General features: G+C 38.8%; 1 protein-coding gene across 3 annotated transcripts in view; it reads left to right on the forward strand.

The window, feature by feature from the left end:
* ANKRD28 (ankyrin repeat domain 28) overlaps nt 1–14,854 on the forward strand; it is a gene marked incomplete at its 3' end in the record, with an annotated part of 89,835 nt that overhangs the window by 40,387 nt on the left and 34,594 nt on the right. For all 3 annotated transcript variants that reach the window (XM_081883174.1, XM_081883175.1, XM_081883173.1), the window contains exons 3-4: nt 7,040–7,118; nt 9,418–9,488. In XM_081883174.1, the coding sequence (XP_081739300.1) occupies nt 7,040–7,118; nt 9,418–9,488 (150 nt within the window). The remainder of the gene's footprint in view (nt 1–7,039; nt 7,119–9,417; nt 9,489–14,854) is intronic.

Here is a 14,854-nt window from a genome sequence, read left to right on the forward strand (position 1 = left end):
CAGGACTCCCCTTTTCGGTTTTCCTTTAGCCCTTACCTTAGCTCCCTGGTTATTTTATCACTAAATGTGCATTACCAAGAGGAGGAGCTGGGTAGAGTAGATCTGACCCAGCTGTGCCCATCTAGGCAACAGCGTGGGGTCAGTTTACTTGAAGCTTTGCCTAATTTTATTTATTTAGCAAAAATTATATACTGCTTGCTTGTAATATAGAGAACCTCTAAGTGGTTCACAAAAAATAGAAAGTAAAAGATTAAAATTATTGATTAAAAATGAGTTATAAAACATTCAAAAGATGACTAAAATCAACATGAGCTAAAACAGAAAAATGCATGCAACTTCTACATGTCTAGATAGGCTTGCCTAAGCCAAAATGTTATAAGCAGGCTTGTGAAGGTGCCTGCCTGATGTCAGTGGGCAAGGAATTCCAGAGTATATGCTGCCAGACGAAAAGATTGATTTCTTACAAGTTTGGAATGAGTATTGTGTGGCATCTGTAACAGATTATGGGATTAGACAGGTAAACTGATCCCAAGCAGTTAAGGGTTTTATATTTTTGTAGTATCACCTTGAACCTGGCCCAGTAGCGAATAGACAACCACTGCATATCTCTGAACAGAGGTGTTTCATGCAGGCAGCTTCTCACTCCTGTCAGCAACTGTGCTACAGCATTCTGCAATGACTGCAGCTTCCCAATCAAGTGCAAGGGAAGCCCTGCATAGAGTGCACTGAAGTAATTCAGTCTTGAAGTCATCGGTGTCTGAAGTGCTGTGTCAAGTTTTCCTGGCCCAAGATCAGCCATAGCTGTCATACTGGTCGCTGCTGATAAAAGTTACTTCTAGCTACTGAGGCTACATCCGGAAGCACTCCCAGACTGCTTACCTGGAGGAAGCACAAATGCTCTCCATAGCAGACAGTTGATCAATTTTTCAGACACAGGAGCCAGTTGCTAACTGTACCTTTGTTTTGCCAGGATTCCAGCTCAGCTTATTTTCCCTCATCCATTCCACCACTGCATGCAGGCACTGGTCCAGGGACCTCGTGACCTCTCCTGACTCAGATGTTATGTGGCATGTCAGCAGTGTACTGATATTAATGTGCCCCCAAACTCCTAATGATTGCTCCCAGTGGCTTCATGAAGATATTAAATAGTATTGGGGGTAGAATAGTGCACTGCAGCATCTCATAGTATAACCACCAGCGGTCTGGAAAGCACTCTCCTAGTGCTGTCCTCTGGACTTTGTCCTGTAGGTAGAATGGGAATCACTGTGACACAATGCCCTCCATTCTCATTTTCACAGAGCTAGTCCAAGAGGATACCATGGCCAATAGCATTGAAAGCTAGGGAGGGACTGAGAAGCAGGAGCAATGTCACACTCCCTGGGACCTATTCTATGTAATGGTCATCCACCAGGGTGACGAAGGCCAGGTCAGTCCCATGGCCAGGCCTAAACATAGTTTGGAACAGGGTTAAATAATATGTGGCTTCCAAGAATGCTTGCGACTGCCCTACCACGACTCTCTCCACTACTTTCCCCAAGAAGGAGTATTTACGAGCAGTTGATAGTTATTTCAGTCCAAAGGGTACATGGCTGGTTTCTTTAGGCGTGGTCACGCCATCACATCTTTCAAGACAGCAGGTACCACAGTCACCTTGCCGCATATGTGTCTATCTGACCACTCTGATCTTCAGAACTTGTACTTTTACAAGTGCCACATGATGTTCATTGCACATTTGTGAGAAGTCTTTTAGTGTGGCAGCACCAGGGCTTTTGGAGCTCCCTGCTTGTTAACATTAGGCAGCAGCCTTTGCTACAATGTTTTAATCATCAACAAGCCTACCCAGACATAGTATTTAGTTACCTGTATTAGTTTAAAATGTTTTACTAATTTTGTTTGTTTAAAATATAATTGGTTTGCATATAGTTGTTTAAACCAGTTTTGTAGATTTTAGCTGGGTTTTTAATCTATAATTTTACTATGCACAACACTTTTTAATCAGGTAGTTTATACATTTTTCTATGTAATAACCAATGTAGCACCACCACCAATAATTTATTACTTGTACCTGCCCATCTGACTACCGTATTTTTTCGTGTATAAGACAATATTTTTTCCTTAGAAATAATAGGCAAATTTTTTGGGTTGTCTTATACACGGATAACAGATGGGGGATGGGCGATTGGTGGCAGCAGCCAGCAGGAGATTGGCAGTGGTGATTGGGCATGTGATTGGTTGCTGCGGCAAGACCTGCTGATGATTGGCTGTGGATGTTGATTTACAGCAGCGGCAAGGCGTGCGTGTGGCAAGTGGGCAGGTGGGCTTTTGTCGGCAAGCGTGCAGACGATTGGTGGCCACGGTGTTATGTGCAATTTGCAGTGGCAGGCAGGCTATAGAGTGATTGGCAGCGTTGACCCCCCCCCCCCCAAAAAAAAGCTCAATAACTCTGGGCAATTCCCCCTCCCCCAAGTTTTTTGTTGCAGTCCCAAAAAATAGGGGTTGTCTTATACATGGAGGCGTGTTATACACGGAAAAATACGGTAATTTACCCTAGTCACTCTGGGCAGCTTTCAACAGAATATAGCAGAACACAGCAAAACACAGTATAGCAGAACACAGCCGTCCCACCAGATGTCAAAGAGAAAAACAACTACCAGACTTTTAGAAGACATCTGAAGGCAGCCCTGTTTAGGGAAGCTTTTAATGTTTAATAGACTATTGTATTTTAATATTTTGTTGGAAGCTGCCCTGAGTGGCTGGGGAAACCCAGCCCAGATGGTTGGGGTATAAATAAATTATTATTATTATTATTATTATTATTAAACATCAGACATTAAAAGGCTGGTAGGCTGGTAGGTCACTGTGGTCCATAAAGCTTCAATCTCCCTCACTAGGAGGCATCTGAGTGCCTTTTCCAACACCTTGGACCACTGTAGGTGCAGATGCAGAACAGGTTCTGTATGTTTCTAAGAGATTTGTTGATGACACTAATATCAAGTGTGTAATCTACCCAAACCTTGGCAAGAACTATTTTTAGGTCCATCAGGATTTTACTTGATTTTAATGTGAACACTTTATTAGCAGTACAGCTTGAATAGCACTTATATTTTATTGTCTCAGAGTTTCAATGTGCTAAGTAGAAAGAACTGGAACTGAAAGTATAAAGGGACTATGCAACTGTTTTTCCAGCTACAAAAAAGTGCAGCGTCACTTTGCCAAATGAGATGCCAAGAGAACACACACACACACCTTCTGTTTGCTGTGATTCTAATATTTAAGGTCTTAATTAGGCACCTCTTTTGTAACGCATGAAAAGACAACCCTTGTTTTCTGAATTTTGAGTGCAGGGGCCTGTTTTGGTTTATTTTATTTTATTGCTTAGTTGCATAACATGTTCAGTTTTGAGCTCAGTGTGTTCCAGAAGATTCAGACTTGTGGAAGCCAGCACTTCTAGCATATTGTTAAAGCATGTTGAATTCAAACTGTAATGAAAGAAATTAATAAATTTTGAAAACTTCCTATATTTGGGTGAAAGTTAATTGGACCTGTGCAGTTTAAGTCTACAACAGTGAAGGGGAACCTACGACAAATGGGCTTAATTATGCCTGGTCTGGGTCCTAATTTGGCCCTTAAAGCTTTTCCCCACAGGTCATGCCTACCTGTCATTATAATGTGATGTCAGGTGTAGGGCAGGTACAGACATGTCCACAAAGGAGCTTGGCGAGTGGGACTTGTTTGATTCATGTTGAAGCAGAGAGGGGAAAGCTCCAATTTAAGAAGCAAGTTTCATTGATTGGCACTGAGAGCACTCCTTCAAAGGAGCTTGCTCCATTCAGTCAAAGGGAGGCAGCACCTTTGAAGGGTACACATTCAAGGGAGTTCACTCTGATCAGCTGATGAGTGTTTACAGCAACCCCCTTAGAACTCTGGCAGGTGTCTTTCCACATAGGTTAACTTGTGTAAAAAAAATTAAAACTATCAGCATAAAAGTAATATTGTTGTAATCATTCAAGTCTAATGGTGCTTTCAAAATATAGCAAATATCTAGTTGCACCCAAACATGTGCCTTGGAGGTTGAGTTGATGCTTCTTTATTAAAGAATGTGGGTATTTGTATGGGGGAAGCAGTGGGAAAATGGATCTTCCTTACGCAACAATAGCGAATCTCGTTGCATCTTAAAGAGTGGCATATTTATTATTATTAAAGGTACAACAAAATTCTGTTTTGTTTTTGCTGCAGTTGTGGAGAAAATAACTCGTGAGGTAGTAGTATTGAATGGGAAAAAGAAACCAGATGTTTTCTGTGCTAGTTGGTGGCCATTTATTACACATGTTAATAGGTCCGCAATGCAGAACACCTGTGTTGGCTTCATCAGTATAAACCCGGGTTTCCTGATTGGTTTCCCTTTATTAAAACTATGTTTGTGTGTGTCCTATCTCCTTTGGGTGACAGAGGCTATGATGATATGATATGTAAGAACCTTGTTGAAGGAATGACAAAAATAGATAGTAAACAAACATAAACGGAAGATCATACAACAGAATAGGAATAAGAATACTTGCCTGGCTTGCTGTGTTTGTGTCCAGTATTTTAAGAGTGATGAAGTGAAATATCTTTTAAAGTAGTGTTTTAAAACAATGTTGTTAAAAGATATTTATTCTGCTGTGAAACTCCTAGATCCACGATAAGATAGTAAAAGTTAGTGAGGATAGTACTGCATTTTGTCAGGCTGCAGCAGAAGGGCATTTGGGGAAACAGGGTCATTCCATCTGTTCTGTTGAGAGACTAGCAAGTCCTTTCTCCTTCATTTCATCTGGTTGCTAGACTTGTAGTGTAGACCTAGTGTCTGAGTGTAGTTTGCCCCCTGCTTCCCCCCCTCCATATTTCTTTTATTTCATGTCTTTTGAAGAGTGTAAGCCTGAAGGCAGGGACTCTTATTAGTGATTTTTAAAAGCCGGGCTTGGAGCATTTTCACTGAAGAGCACATGGAAAATACTAATGCTAATAATAACATTTGTCTGGATTAGTAAACAATGACATTCTTAGAAGGAAACTAGGAATTTACAAAGCATCATTCAATATAGTGTCAAGGCCTCTAGCACGTAGCCTTGGATTTTCTGGTTTCTCATTTGCACTTTGTGAAGTAAATTGACTTATATTGGAAGATGCATGCATACAGAATTCAGGAAACAACACATGGAATTGTTGTGACGCTTCTTTTCATTCATGTCTGCCTTCCATTTTCTGGTTTGTGAAAACTGAAACCATTTTCCCCAGTCCTCCACACTACAGTTTAGAACATCAGGAGAAAGCTTAACTTCCTTCTCTCTCACTTTTCCTGATTTCCTCACACCACAGTTTGTTCTAATATCCAAATCAGCAAAGTGGTTTAAGTAATATTACCATAATTGGGAAGGAACATTCAAAGAGCAGTTTGCATATTTGGAAGTAACAGCACATTACAGTTTGAGGCAGTGATGTGAGGTGTATCATTTTCTATTACTATATTCCTATATGGGCTATTTTCCCGTTTTAGAAATGTATTTTCAGAAAATTAATTAGGCTCAATCCTGTATCCACCTTCCTAAGATTAAGCGCAATTGAACTCAGTGAGACTTACTTTGAGTAGACATATATAATGAATGGACAAAATACAAGTCAAATTCAGCAACTGGAATGCATACAATATTGGTGAAAACTAGAGTAAATCCTAATTTTTTAATGATGTGACAGTCCTTAGGGAGTACATATGCACCCACAGCTCTTCTAGCATGCTAAAATGAGTAAAATGAAGTATTAATAGTTTTTCATTTTTTTTCTTAAAAGTTAAATAATGGTATGTTATTGAGTGGACATGACTTAATATATTTACAAGTATTCCAGTAAAAATAAATTTTGGGGCTTGTTTCAATATATAGCATTTGAATTGCACTAAGGCTGCTGTTCTACACCCTAACATGGGAGAAAGTTCCATTCAATTCAGTGGTGTTTACTTCTGAGTAGATATAGGGTTGTACTATAAGTGAAACTTTTTTAAAAAAATTCAAACAAATATTTATTTTGCTCTTTAAATTAATTTGCTTGTAACTGGTAGCATTGCTCCATCCTCTCATGAAGGGTTTTCCAATTCTATTGGTAAGCATTAACTGGAAATCCATACTGATGGATTATAAAAGGGAGATTGGAGTATTTTGCTTGGCTGCTAATCTACATTGTGTTCTTGATTATGGAATGGACATTTATACTCATCACCTAAGATGTTTAACACTGCTATGGTGTTAACTGTGTTTCTTAAAAATATAAAATACAGTACTTGAAAAAGAGCTTTACACCAGTGATTACCAACCTTTATGGACCACTGGGCACATGTTGAATATTGAGTGAGTGCTGCTGATGCTACCCACAAAATACTTGCCATGAGGGGTGGGATAACACAAAACAGCTGCCATGGGGAGTATCATATAACAAGATTAGATAGCCACTCCCAACAACTTTATGATTACAATGGGAAGTCAGCTAGGACCTCTGGCTCAGGATCATTTCACATGCACACTTTGATGCCGTTGCTACATTTCTCAATATCAGGAAAATATACAAGGTGGCTGCAACACACACACACACACACTTTAAAGAAATTGGTTAGAAGATACCTGCACATTTTGGCCCATAACTACATTTCTAGGAGGGCTAAATCCTTTTTTAAAATGAAAACTCAGAATCTAGGACACCTGCCCATGGGCACCAATTAAAGCCTTTGTGGACACCAGGGACTCGGCTACATTGGTAAAGAAAAAACGCTTTACAGTATATGTGTTGTTTATGCATTCTAACACTGTAACACTCCACACTGTGGAGTTCTATTTTTGCTTACCCAATTTTTCATACAAAGTTTGCAATGTGTTTAACTGAAACGCTTCTTTGATGTGCGTAGATCCAGCCCAGGTTGCTGACTGCTGCTTTACACCATTATTTTTAATTAATTTGTAGGGAATGCTTCTACCACTTGTTATTATTTATTAAATCTTTCCTCCTCTTACAACAGGATAATGAAAAGCGGACCCCTTTACATGCTGCTGCCTATCTGGGAGATGCAGAAATTATTGAGCTACTTATTTTATCTGGTATGGTGCTTTTCTTGGTTATGGACAAGATGTGTGACTGGAACAATAATTTAAAAAGTTCTGCAAATGTGATAAGAGATATGAACAATCTGTTTATTGAATTTAACCTTTCAGGTGTTTAACGTACACACAAAACTAAAGTTTTGGTCATCCATTTTTGTTTTGTTGTGAATAACAGTAGAATTATTAAAAGTATTGCATAGCTAGCCAACTATTTAAATACTGCTTCTATATTAAAAAAAATTAGTGTAGCTACAAAGTTTCCAGTTTTGTTTTATTTACATCATTCCTTTTGTAGCTAATTTTACATATGAACTAAATAGAAGATATACTATTATGGAAAACAGATTGTTTCTCTGTTGCTAATATGTTTTTAGGAAGGCTAGGCCATGCCTATTTGTGAACATTTGTTGAAATTGAAATTTGAAATTACATGAACGTCAGTCATGGAGGCAACTTTCAGTATTTTCTATTATTGCATAAATGAAAGCTTGCTAAACATCAGTTCAGTTGAAGGGAACTGAGGTAATGCTGGCACAATTGAGCAATATGTGCCAGGGAAGTTTACTCCTGTCTTCGATGTTTCACTGATAAGTAAGCTGTTTAGGAGAGGGGTTATAGCTCAGTGGTAGAGCACATGTGTTGAATGTAGATGTCAGGTTGACTATCTAGAGTTTTAAGTTAAAGGAATCAGATAGCTGCTAGGCAACACCTCTCCATCTGAGACCTGGAAGAGTTCTTGCCAGTCAGAATAGACAGTACTGGGCTAGATTGACAAATAATCTGATATGGCTAGATTGACAAATAATCTGATATGGCAGCTTCCTGTTTTCCTTTTTAAAAATGTGTTTCCCCTTTTTTCTGTTCCACTTCATCTGGTGGAAATCATTATTATATTCAAGTTTGAGTAGTATGATAATGTGGAAAAGGATGGTGCCTTTCTTGGAACAAATACCCAAGGAAACAGTTTTGCTCCTTTTTCCTTCTCAGGCCACCTCTAGTATATTTTCTTTAACAGACATGCCATTTTATCTCTAAATGTTAGCGTAAGATTAATGCATGTATCTGTTCTAGTGTTATGCAGGCAGTCCATTAACTAGTTCCCAGAGGTTTTTCTGATAATGTAATTTATACTCTGGGACACTGAGTACTATTTTCATTTTAATGTTGTAAATACTGAAATTAGTATGTGTATATTTCTGTTAAAGATTAGACTTGATGGGAATTGACATTGATGCTGCTACTAGTCTCTCCTTCATAGGCATAGAATGTGTTAATGTGGGAGAAGGTGAAGCCAAACAACTTAGTATTCTTCCTCTAAAATTCCTGTCGTCTAGTTTTCTTACAGTGTAATGCTATGCATGTTTACTTAGAGGCAAGTCCTATTGTGTTCAGTGGGGCTTATTTCCAAATATACATACAGTGGTACCTCGCAAGACGAAATTAATTCATTCTGCGAGTTTTTTCGTCTTGCGAATTTTTCGTCTTGCGAAGCACGGATTCCCATAGGAATGCATTGAACACTCTTGTTCACGAAAACGTGTGCCTTAAAAATATGTTAAATGTGCTACAAAGTTCTTTCTTCTTTGTGCTGCAAACAACTGATACAGCTATTCCTCTGGAAGCTTTTCTTAACGGTTTTAAGAAAAAGGAAACAAACTTGCAAGACGTTTTCATCTTGCGAAGCAAGCCCATAGGGAAATTCGTCTTGCGAAGCAACTCAAAAAACAAAAAACTCTTTCGTCTTGCGAGTTTTTCGTCTTACGAGGCATTCGTCTTGCGAGGTACCACTGTACATAGAATTGCATCTTTAATCTTTGATTTTTGTTTGATTGTATTGCTTTGGGACTACAAGTGCTGCATTCCTGAGTATTTAATGAACAGGCATGAAATACTGTCAATTAGCTGGGTATATACAGTATGTTGTTTTAATATAGAGCTAATCCTCAATCATCAAAGAAAAGCAACTGGATTAAAGGGAATAATTTTCCCATCTAGTCAGGGAAACTGAATAAGTAGGGATAACAAGCATACTGGCTTATTTACTGCTTTATGTTACTACTTTCAGTACTGAACAATTCAGGAAACTGGCTGATGGACAAATTAAAATTCTGGTCATTGTCAGGGAGAAACATAAAAACTGCAATATGCAAAAACATTTTATTTACACTCAATCTGTATTTACTCTGCAGGAATATTTTAATGTTATGTTTCTTAATCTTTAACGGTCATTTAGGTATTTGAATTTGTATCAAATAATATTCCTTTTTTGTATTCTTCCCCCCCCCCCCATTTGCAGGAGCTAGAGTTAATGCCAAAGACAGCAAATGGTTGACTCCTTTACACAGAGCTGTTGCATCATGTAGTGAGGTATGGTTTTGCTTAAAACTCTTCAGAACATTTTATTGCAAAAGAATCCTGCAGACAGTGACACTGTCAGTACTAGACTTCGAGGCAGAAATATAAGGACCCATAAACTCTGCCACCCCAGCACCACTTTTTGTTCTCTTTTTCTCCTGCAGGTTTTAAAAAGCACTTTTATAGGGCAGCTTAATGCAAAGCACTATTCAGCTCTAGTTGCCTGTTGTCTTCATTTTCATTGCTTCCCAGACCCATGTGAGGACTGGAGGAATTCAGTGGAAATAGAGTTGCTGGTTGCTGTGGTTGTAGCAACCAGGTAGTGCTTTGCTTCCCAACATACCCAGGTGCTCCTGTTGCTCTTTGCCACCCAAACTTTTACACAATTTTTGCAAGCCATTATTTGATCAAGTTCAGTTGAAAACTCTTTGTTCTGTTCTGAAATGGGGAAGAATTCAGAACTGAAATGAAACAAGCTTGAGGCTCTTCAGTGTTGCCGATGCTTCTCAGCTTTCCCTCTAACTCTGGTGCTTGCCATGAGCTCCTTGTTCCCTCCTCAAGCCATCTTGTCTGCCCATCAGTGCACATGTACCTTTACATTTGACTGTTGTCTTTGTTTCCCCTCCCATCCTACTTGCCATGTCACCAGCTGAAGGCAGCATATCGGTGCTCAGAGCTAGCCTCCCAGAGGATTAATAGCATAGTTGGTGGCAGGAGAGAAGCTGCTTGTAGTCAAAATCTGCTGGAACAGGAACATGGATTCTTCTCAGAGCTTGGCCGAGGGAACAATCCACATGCACATCATGTCTTTATTCCGGAGCTTTTTTCTTGCTTAAAGGTGGAAAGAGAGGTTGCAGGGAACCTACAAAGGCTCCCTGAGGACCTGTGACAAACATTCATAAAATGACTATGATTCTTACGGACATAAGAATCCACTGTTGGTAATTTCAGTGGAATTTTTTTTTTTTTTTGCCAAGCTTTTCAAGCTAGATGGAAAAAAAACTTTTCAAAAGGCCTCTGTACTAGATGTTTGTATGCATTTTTATTAAACCCATATGTAGTTGGCTTTTTGAATTGTTTTTATTGTACGACTGTAAATCGCCTTGGGGATTCATAAATTAATAAAATAATATTGTGCCAATTTTTGCACTAAAGGTTTTTGCTCTGCACCTTTGTGCTGGGACATCATTGCAGTCAAATGCCTCTTAAACTGTTTTTGCCAAGGTCACACAAAAGGACATAATGCAAAATACATACATAATGCCTTCTGTTTTGATTTTTTTTTAAAAAAAATATTCTTTATTATGCATGCATTATTTCTAAGAGGAAAAGTTCTGAAGCTAAAACATTCCTGGGAAACTCATGGTCTGAACTGGATGTGTTTCCTCTGAATATCAGATAAAGTTTGATTAGTTTAGGCTCTACTTGGTGTTATGTTGGTTTCAGATGACACTTAGGTCTGCTGACCCAGGTTTCATTGTATGAAATAATAAGAGGAGTGTGTCTAGGTACAACGAGCCCTTCCTTCCACCCTGCGTCACCAAAATTCACAGTGCAATCCTTTACATATCCACTCAGTAAATCCCACTGATTTACCTGCAGTTGGGCAGATATAGTATTCCAACCTCAGTCCCACACAGGAACTGCCTTGATGATCAGTGAACCAGCCAAGGTTCCCATAGGGAAATGTACGTGGTTGCAGATGCTCATTTTATATTTTATTATTTTTATTATATATATTTTTTTTTAATAAAAAATTTTATTAAGATTTTTTACAGATACATATTTAACAAACAGAATAGGTTTCATAACATCCTTTCATTCTATTGTGGACTCCCTCACGTCTCCCGCTTCCACTTTCATCATTAAAAACGAATTTTCCCAAGCAAATTATCATCTTGTTTATGATCTTAAGTGCAGTATTTAGGTTAAACTCAAATAAAAAATTATAATTTAATGGTAGACAGTTATTTCTGCTCTGGCTTCCTTGTTAGGATTCAACCAAATTACAGTACTTTTGTAAATAAATCTTAAATTTCTTCCAGTCTTCTTCAACCCTCTCCTCTCCCAGGTCGCGAATTCTGCCAGTCATCTCAGCTAGTTGCATATAGTCCATCAGCTGCATCTGCCATTCTTCCAGTGTGGGTAGATCTTGGGTTTTCCAGCTCTTAGCAATAAGTATCCTTGCCGCCGTTGTAGCATACATAAAAAATGTTCTGTCCTTCTTTAACACGTTCTGGCCGACCATGCCCAGAAGGAAGGCCTCTGGTTTCTTGGTGAAGGTATACTTAAATACCTTTTTTAACTCATTATATATCATTTCCCAGAAGGCCTTCACTTTAGGGCAGGTCCACCAGAGGTGAAAGAATGTTCCTTCATTTTCCTTACATTTCCAACATTTGTTATCAGACGAATGGTATATTTTAGCCAATTTCACTGGGGTCATGTACCATCTATATATCATTTTCATTACATTTTCCTTCAGAGCATTACATGCTGTGAAGTTCAGCCCGGTGGTCCATAACCTTTCCCAGTCCTCAAACATAATGTTGTGCCCAATATCCTGGGCCCACTTTATCATAGCCGATTTAACCAATTCGTCTTGTGTGTTCCATTTCAGCAGCAAGTTATACATTTTTGAAAGTACCTTGGTCTTAGGTTCTAACAGTTCTGTTTCCAGTTTCGATTTCTCCACCTGGAATCCTAACTTTTTATCAATCTTAAACACTTCTTTAATCTGAGCATAGTGTAACCAGTCTCGCACTTTATCTTTCATTTTCTCTAAACTCTGCAGTTTCCAATTGTCTCCATCCCTTTCTAGTATTTCCCAATATTTTGGCCAATTGGCCTCCATATTGGGTCTTTTTCGGGCCTTAGCCTCCAAAGGTGACAGCCACCTCGGTGTTTTGTTCTCTAATAAGTCTTTGTATCTTGTCCAGACATTAAATATTGCTTTTCTGACAATATGGTTCTTAAAGACCTTGTTAATCTTAACCTTATCGTACCATAAATATGCATGCCATCCAAATGCATTGTTAAAACCTTCCAAATCCAGCACGTCCGTGTCCTCCAGAAGTAGCCAGTCTTTTAGCCAGCAGAAAGCTGCGGCTTCATAGTACAACTTTAAGTCTGGCAGGGCAAAGCCCCCTCTTTCTTTTGCGTCCGTTAGTATCTTAAACTTAATTCTGGGCTTTTTGCCCTGCCAGACAAATTTGGAGATATCTTTCTGCCACTTCCGGAAGCACTCCGTTTTATCTACAATCTGCAATGTCTGAAACAAAAACAACATTTTTGGCAATACATTCATCTTAATAGCAGCTATTCGACCTAACAATGAAAGTTTCAATTTTGACCAGCTATCCAAGTCTCTCTTAATTTCAGACCAACATTTTTCATAATTATCTTTGAACAGACTCAGATTCTTTGCTGTTATGTTTACCCCTAGGTATTTAACTTTCTTAACCACAGTTAACTCTGTCTCTCTCTGAAACCGTTCCGACTCAATATCTGTCAAGTTTTTTCCCAACACCTTAGTTTTTTGCTTATTTAGTTTAAATCCCGCCACCCGACCAAAATCTTGGATTAGTTGTAGTACTCTTTTCGTACTAGATTCTGGCTCCTGTAATGTCAGAACTAAGTCATCTGCAAACGCTTTAAGTTTATATTGTTTCGCTCTGACCTGTATCCCTTCCACCAACCTGTCCCCTCTAATCGTGTTCAAGAGCACCTCCAGGACCGAAATAAATAATAACGGGGAAATCGGATAGCCTTGTCGTGTTCCTTTTTCAATTTTAAACTCTTCTGTAACCACGTTGTTAACTATCAGTTTAGCCTTTTGTTCTGAATATATTGCATCAATCCCATTCTCAAACCCCCGGCCCACTCCCATTTCTTTTAAATTCCCTTTCATAAACTTCCAGGATATGTTGTCAAAGGCCTTCTCCGCATCTATAAAAATTAAAACAGCTTTAGTATTTATGTCTGTTTGTAAAAGCTCCAATATATCTATAATGTTCCTTGTATTAGCAGACATATGTCTACCTGGGAGAAAGCCTGCCTGGTCTTTATGAATTACTTTGTTTAAAACCCTCTTGAATCTACTTGCCAAAACGTCTGCAAATATTTTGTAATCCACATTTAAAAGGGAGATGGGACGGTAGTTCTTAAGCTGTGTCTTTTCAGTTTCCGATTTTGGTATCAATGTGATGAAAGCTTCTTTCCACGATTCTGGCGCCTTCTTCCCCTCTAAAATTTCATTGCTGACCTCCATCAGTGGTTGTATCAAATAGTCTTTCAATGTCTTATAGTACTTGGAGGTCAGCCCGTCTGGTCCTGGTGATTTGCCCTGTTTCATGTTTTGGATGGCCTGCTCAATCTCTTGTCGTGTTATTTTGCCATTCAGAATTGATCTATTTTCTTCTGACAACTTTGCCAGTCCATTTGTCTTTAAAAATTGTTTAATCGCTGCTTCATCTTGTGGCCCTTGAGTGTATAATTTTTTGAAATATCTCTGGAAACACTTTCTAATCTCTCCGGGGTTCTGGATACATCTTCCTTCAATCTCTAAATTTGTCACTGTATTTAACTTTTGTCTCCTCTTCAACTGCCAAGCTAGCAGTTTTCCACATTTATTAGCCGACTCAAAAGTTTTTTGTTTCATTAGTTTGATTTTCCATTCTATTTCCTGATTTATCAGTTTGGAATATTGTGCTTGGTAAAGTTTGATTTCTCTCAGAATCGGCTGAGACTTCGGATTAAGTCTTAACTTCTTCTCCAACTCCTTAATTTTTTCCAAAATTTTATCTTTCCTTTCGTTTTGTTTCCTTTTCTTTACCGTGTTCTGTTGTATCAGGAACCCCCTCATCACGGCCTTACTTGCGTCCCAGATAGTTCTTTTTTCCACTGTGGTGTTCATATTGATCTCAAAATAATCCTTTAGAGCTTTTTGGGCCTTCTTGGTAATCTCCTGATCTCTAAACAGGCCATCATTCATCTTCCATCTGAAGGAACCGGTTGGAATCAATGTCATGTCCATTCTCAGTGCGTTATGGTCGGAGCATGTCTTTGGGCAGATTTCCACCTTTCTGATCTTAGGTGCCAGACCTCTAGTTATCCATATCTGGTCGATTCTTGTCCAAGTCAGTTGGGCTTCAGAGAAAAATGTTCCTTCCCTTCCCAAGGGGTTTCTCACTCTCCATATGTCAATCCAGTCCATATTGTCTGTCATTTCAAAGAAGGTCTTTGGTAGTCTCCCATCTTTAGAAATTTTTTGACTCTGTGACTTATCCATGTTGGTTGATACAACTCCATTCATATCTCCCATCATAATGATGTTGTTGTAGTCCAGATAGTCCAGCATAGTCTCATGCAACTTCTTG

This window comes from Podarcis melisellensis (assembly GCF_964234715.1).
Source record: "Podarcis melisellensis genome assembly, chromosome: 12".
In the NCBI taxonomy this organism is placed as follows: Eukaryota; Metazoa; Chordata; class Lepidosauria; order Squamata; family Lacertidae; genus Podarcis; species Podarcis melisellensis.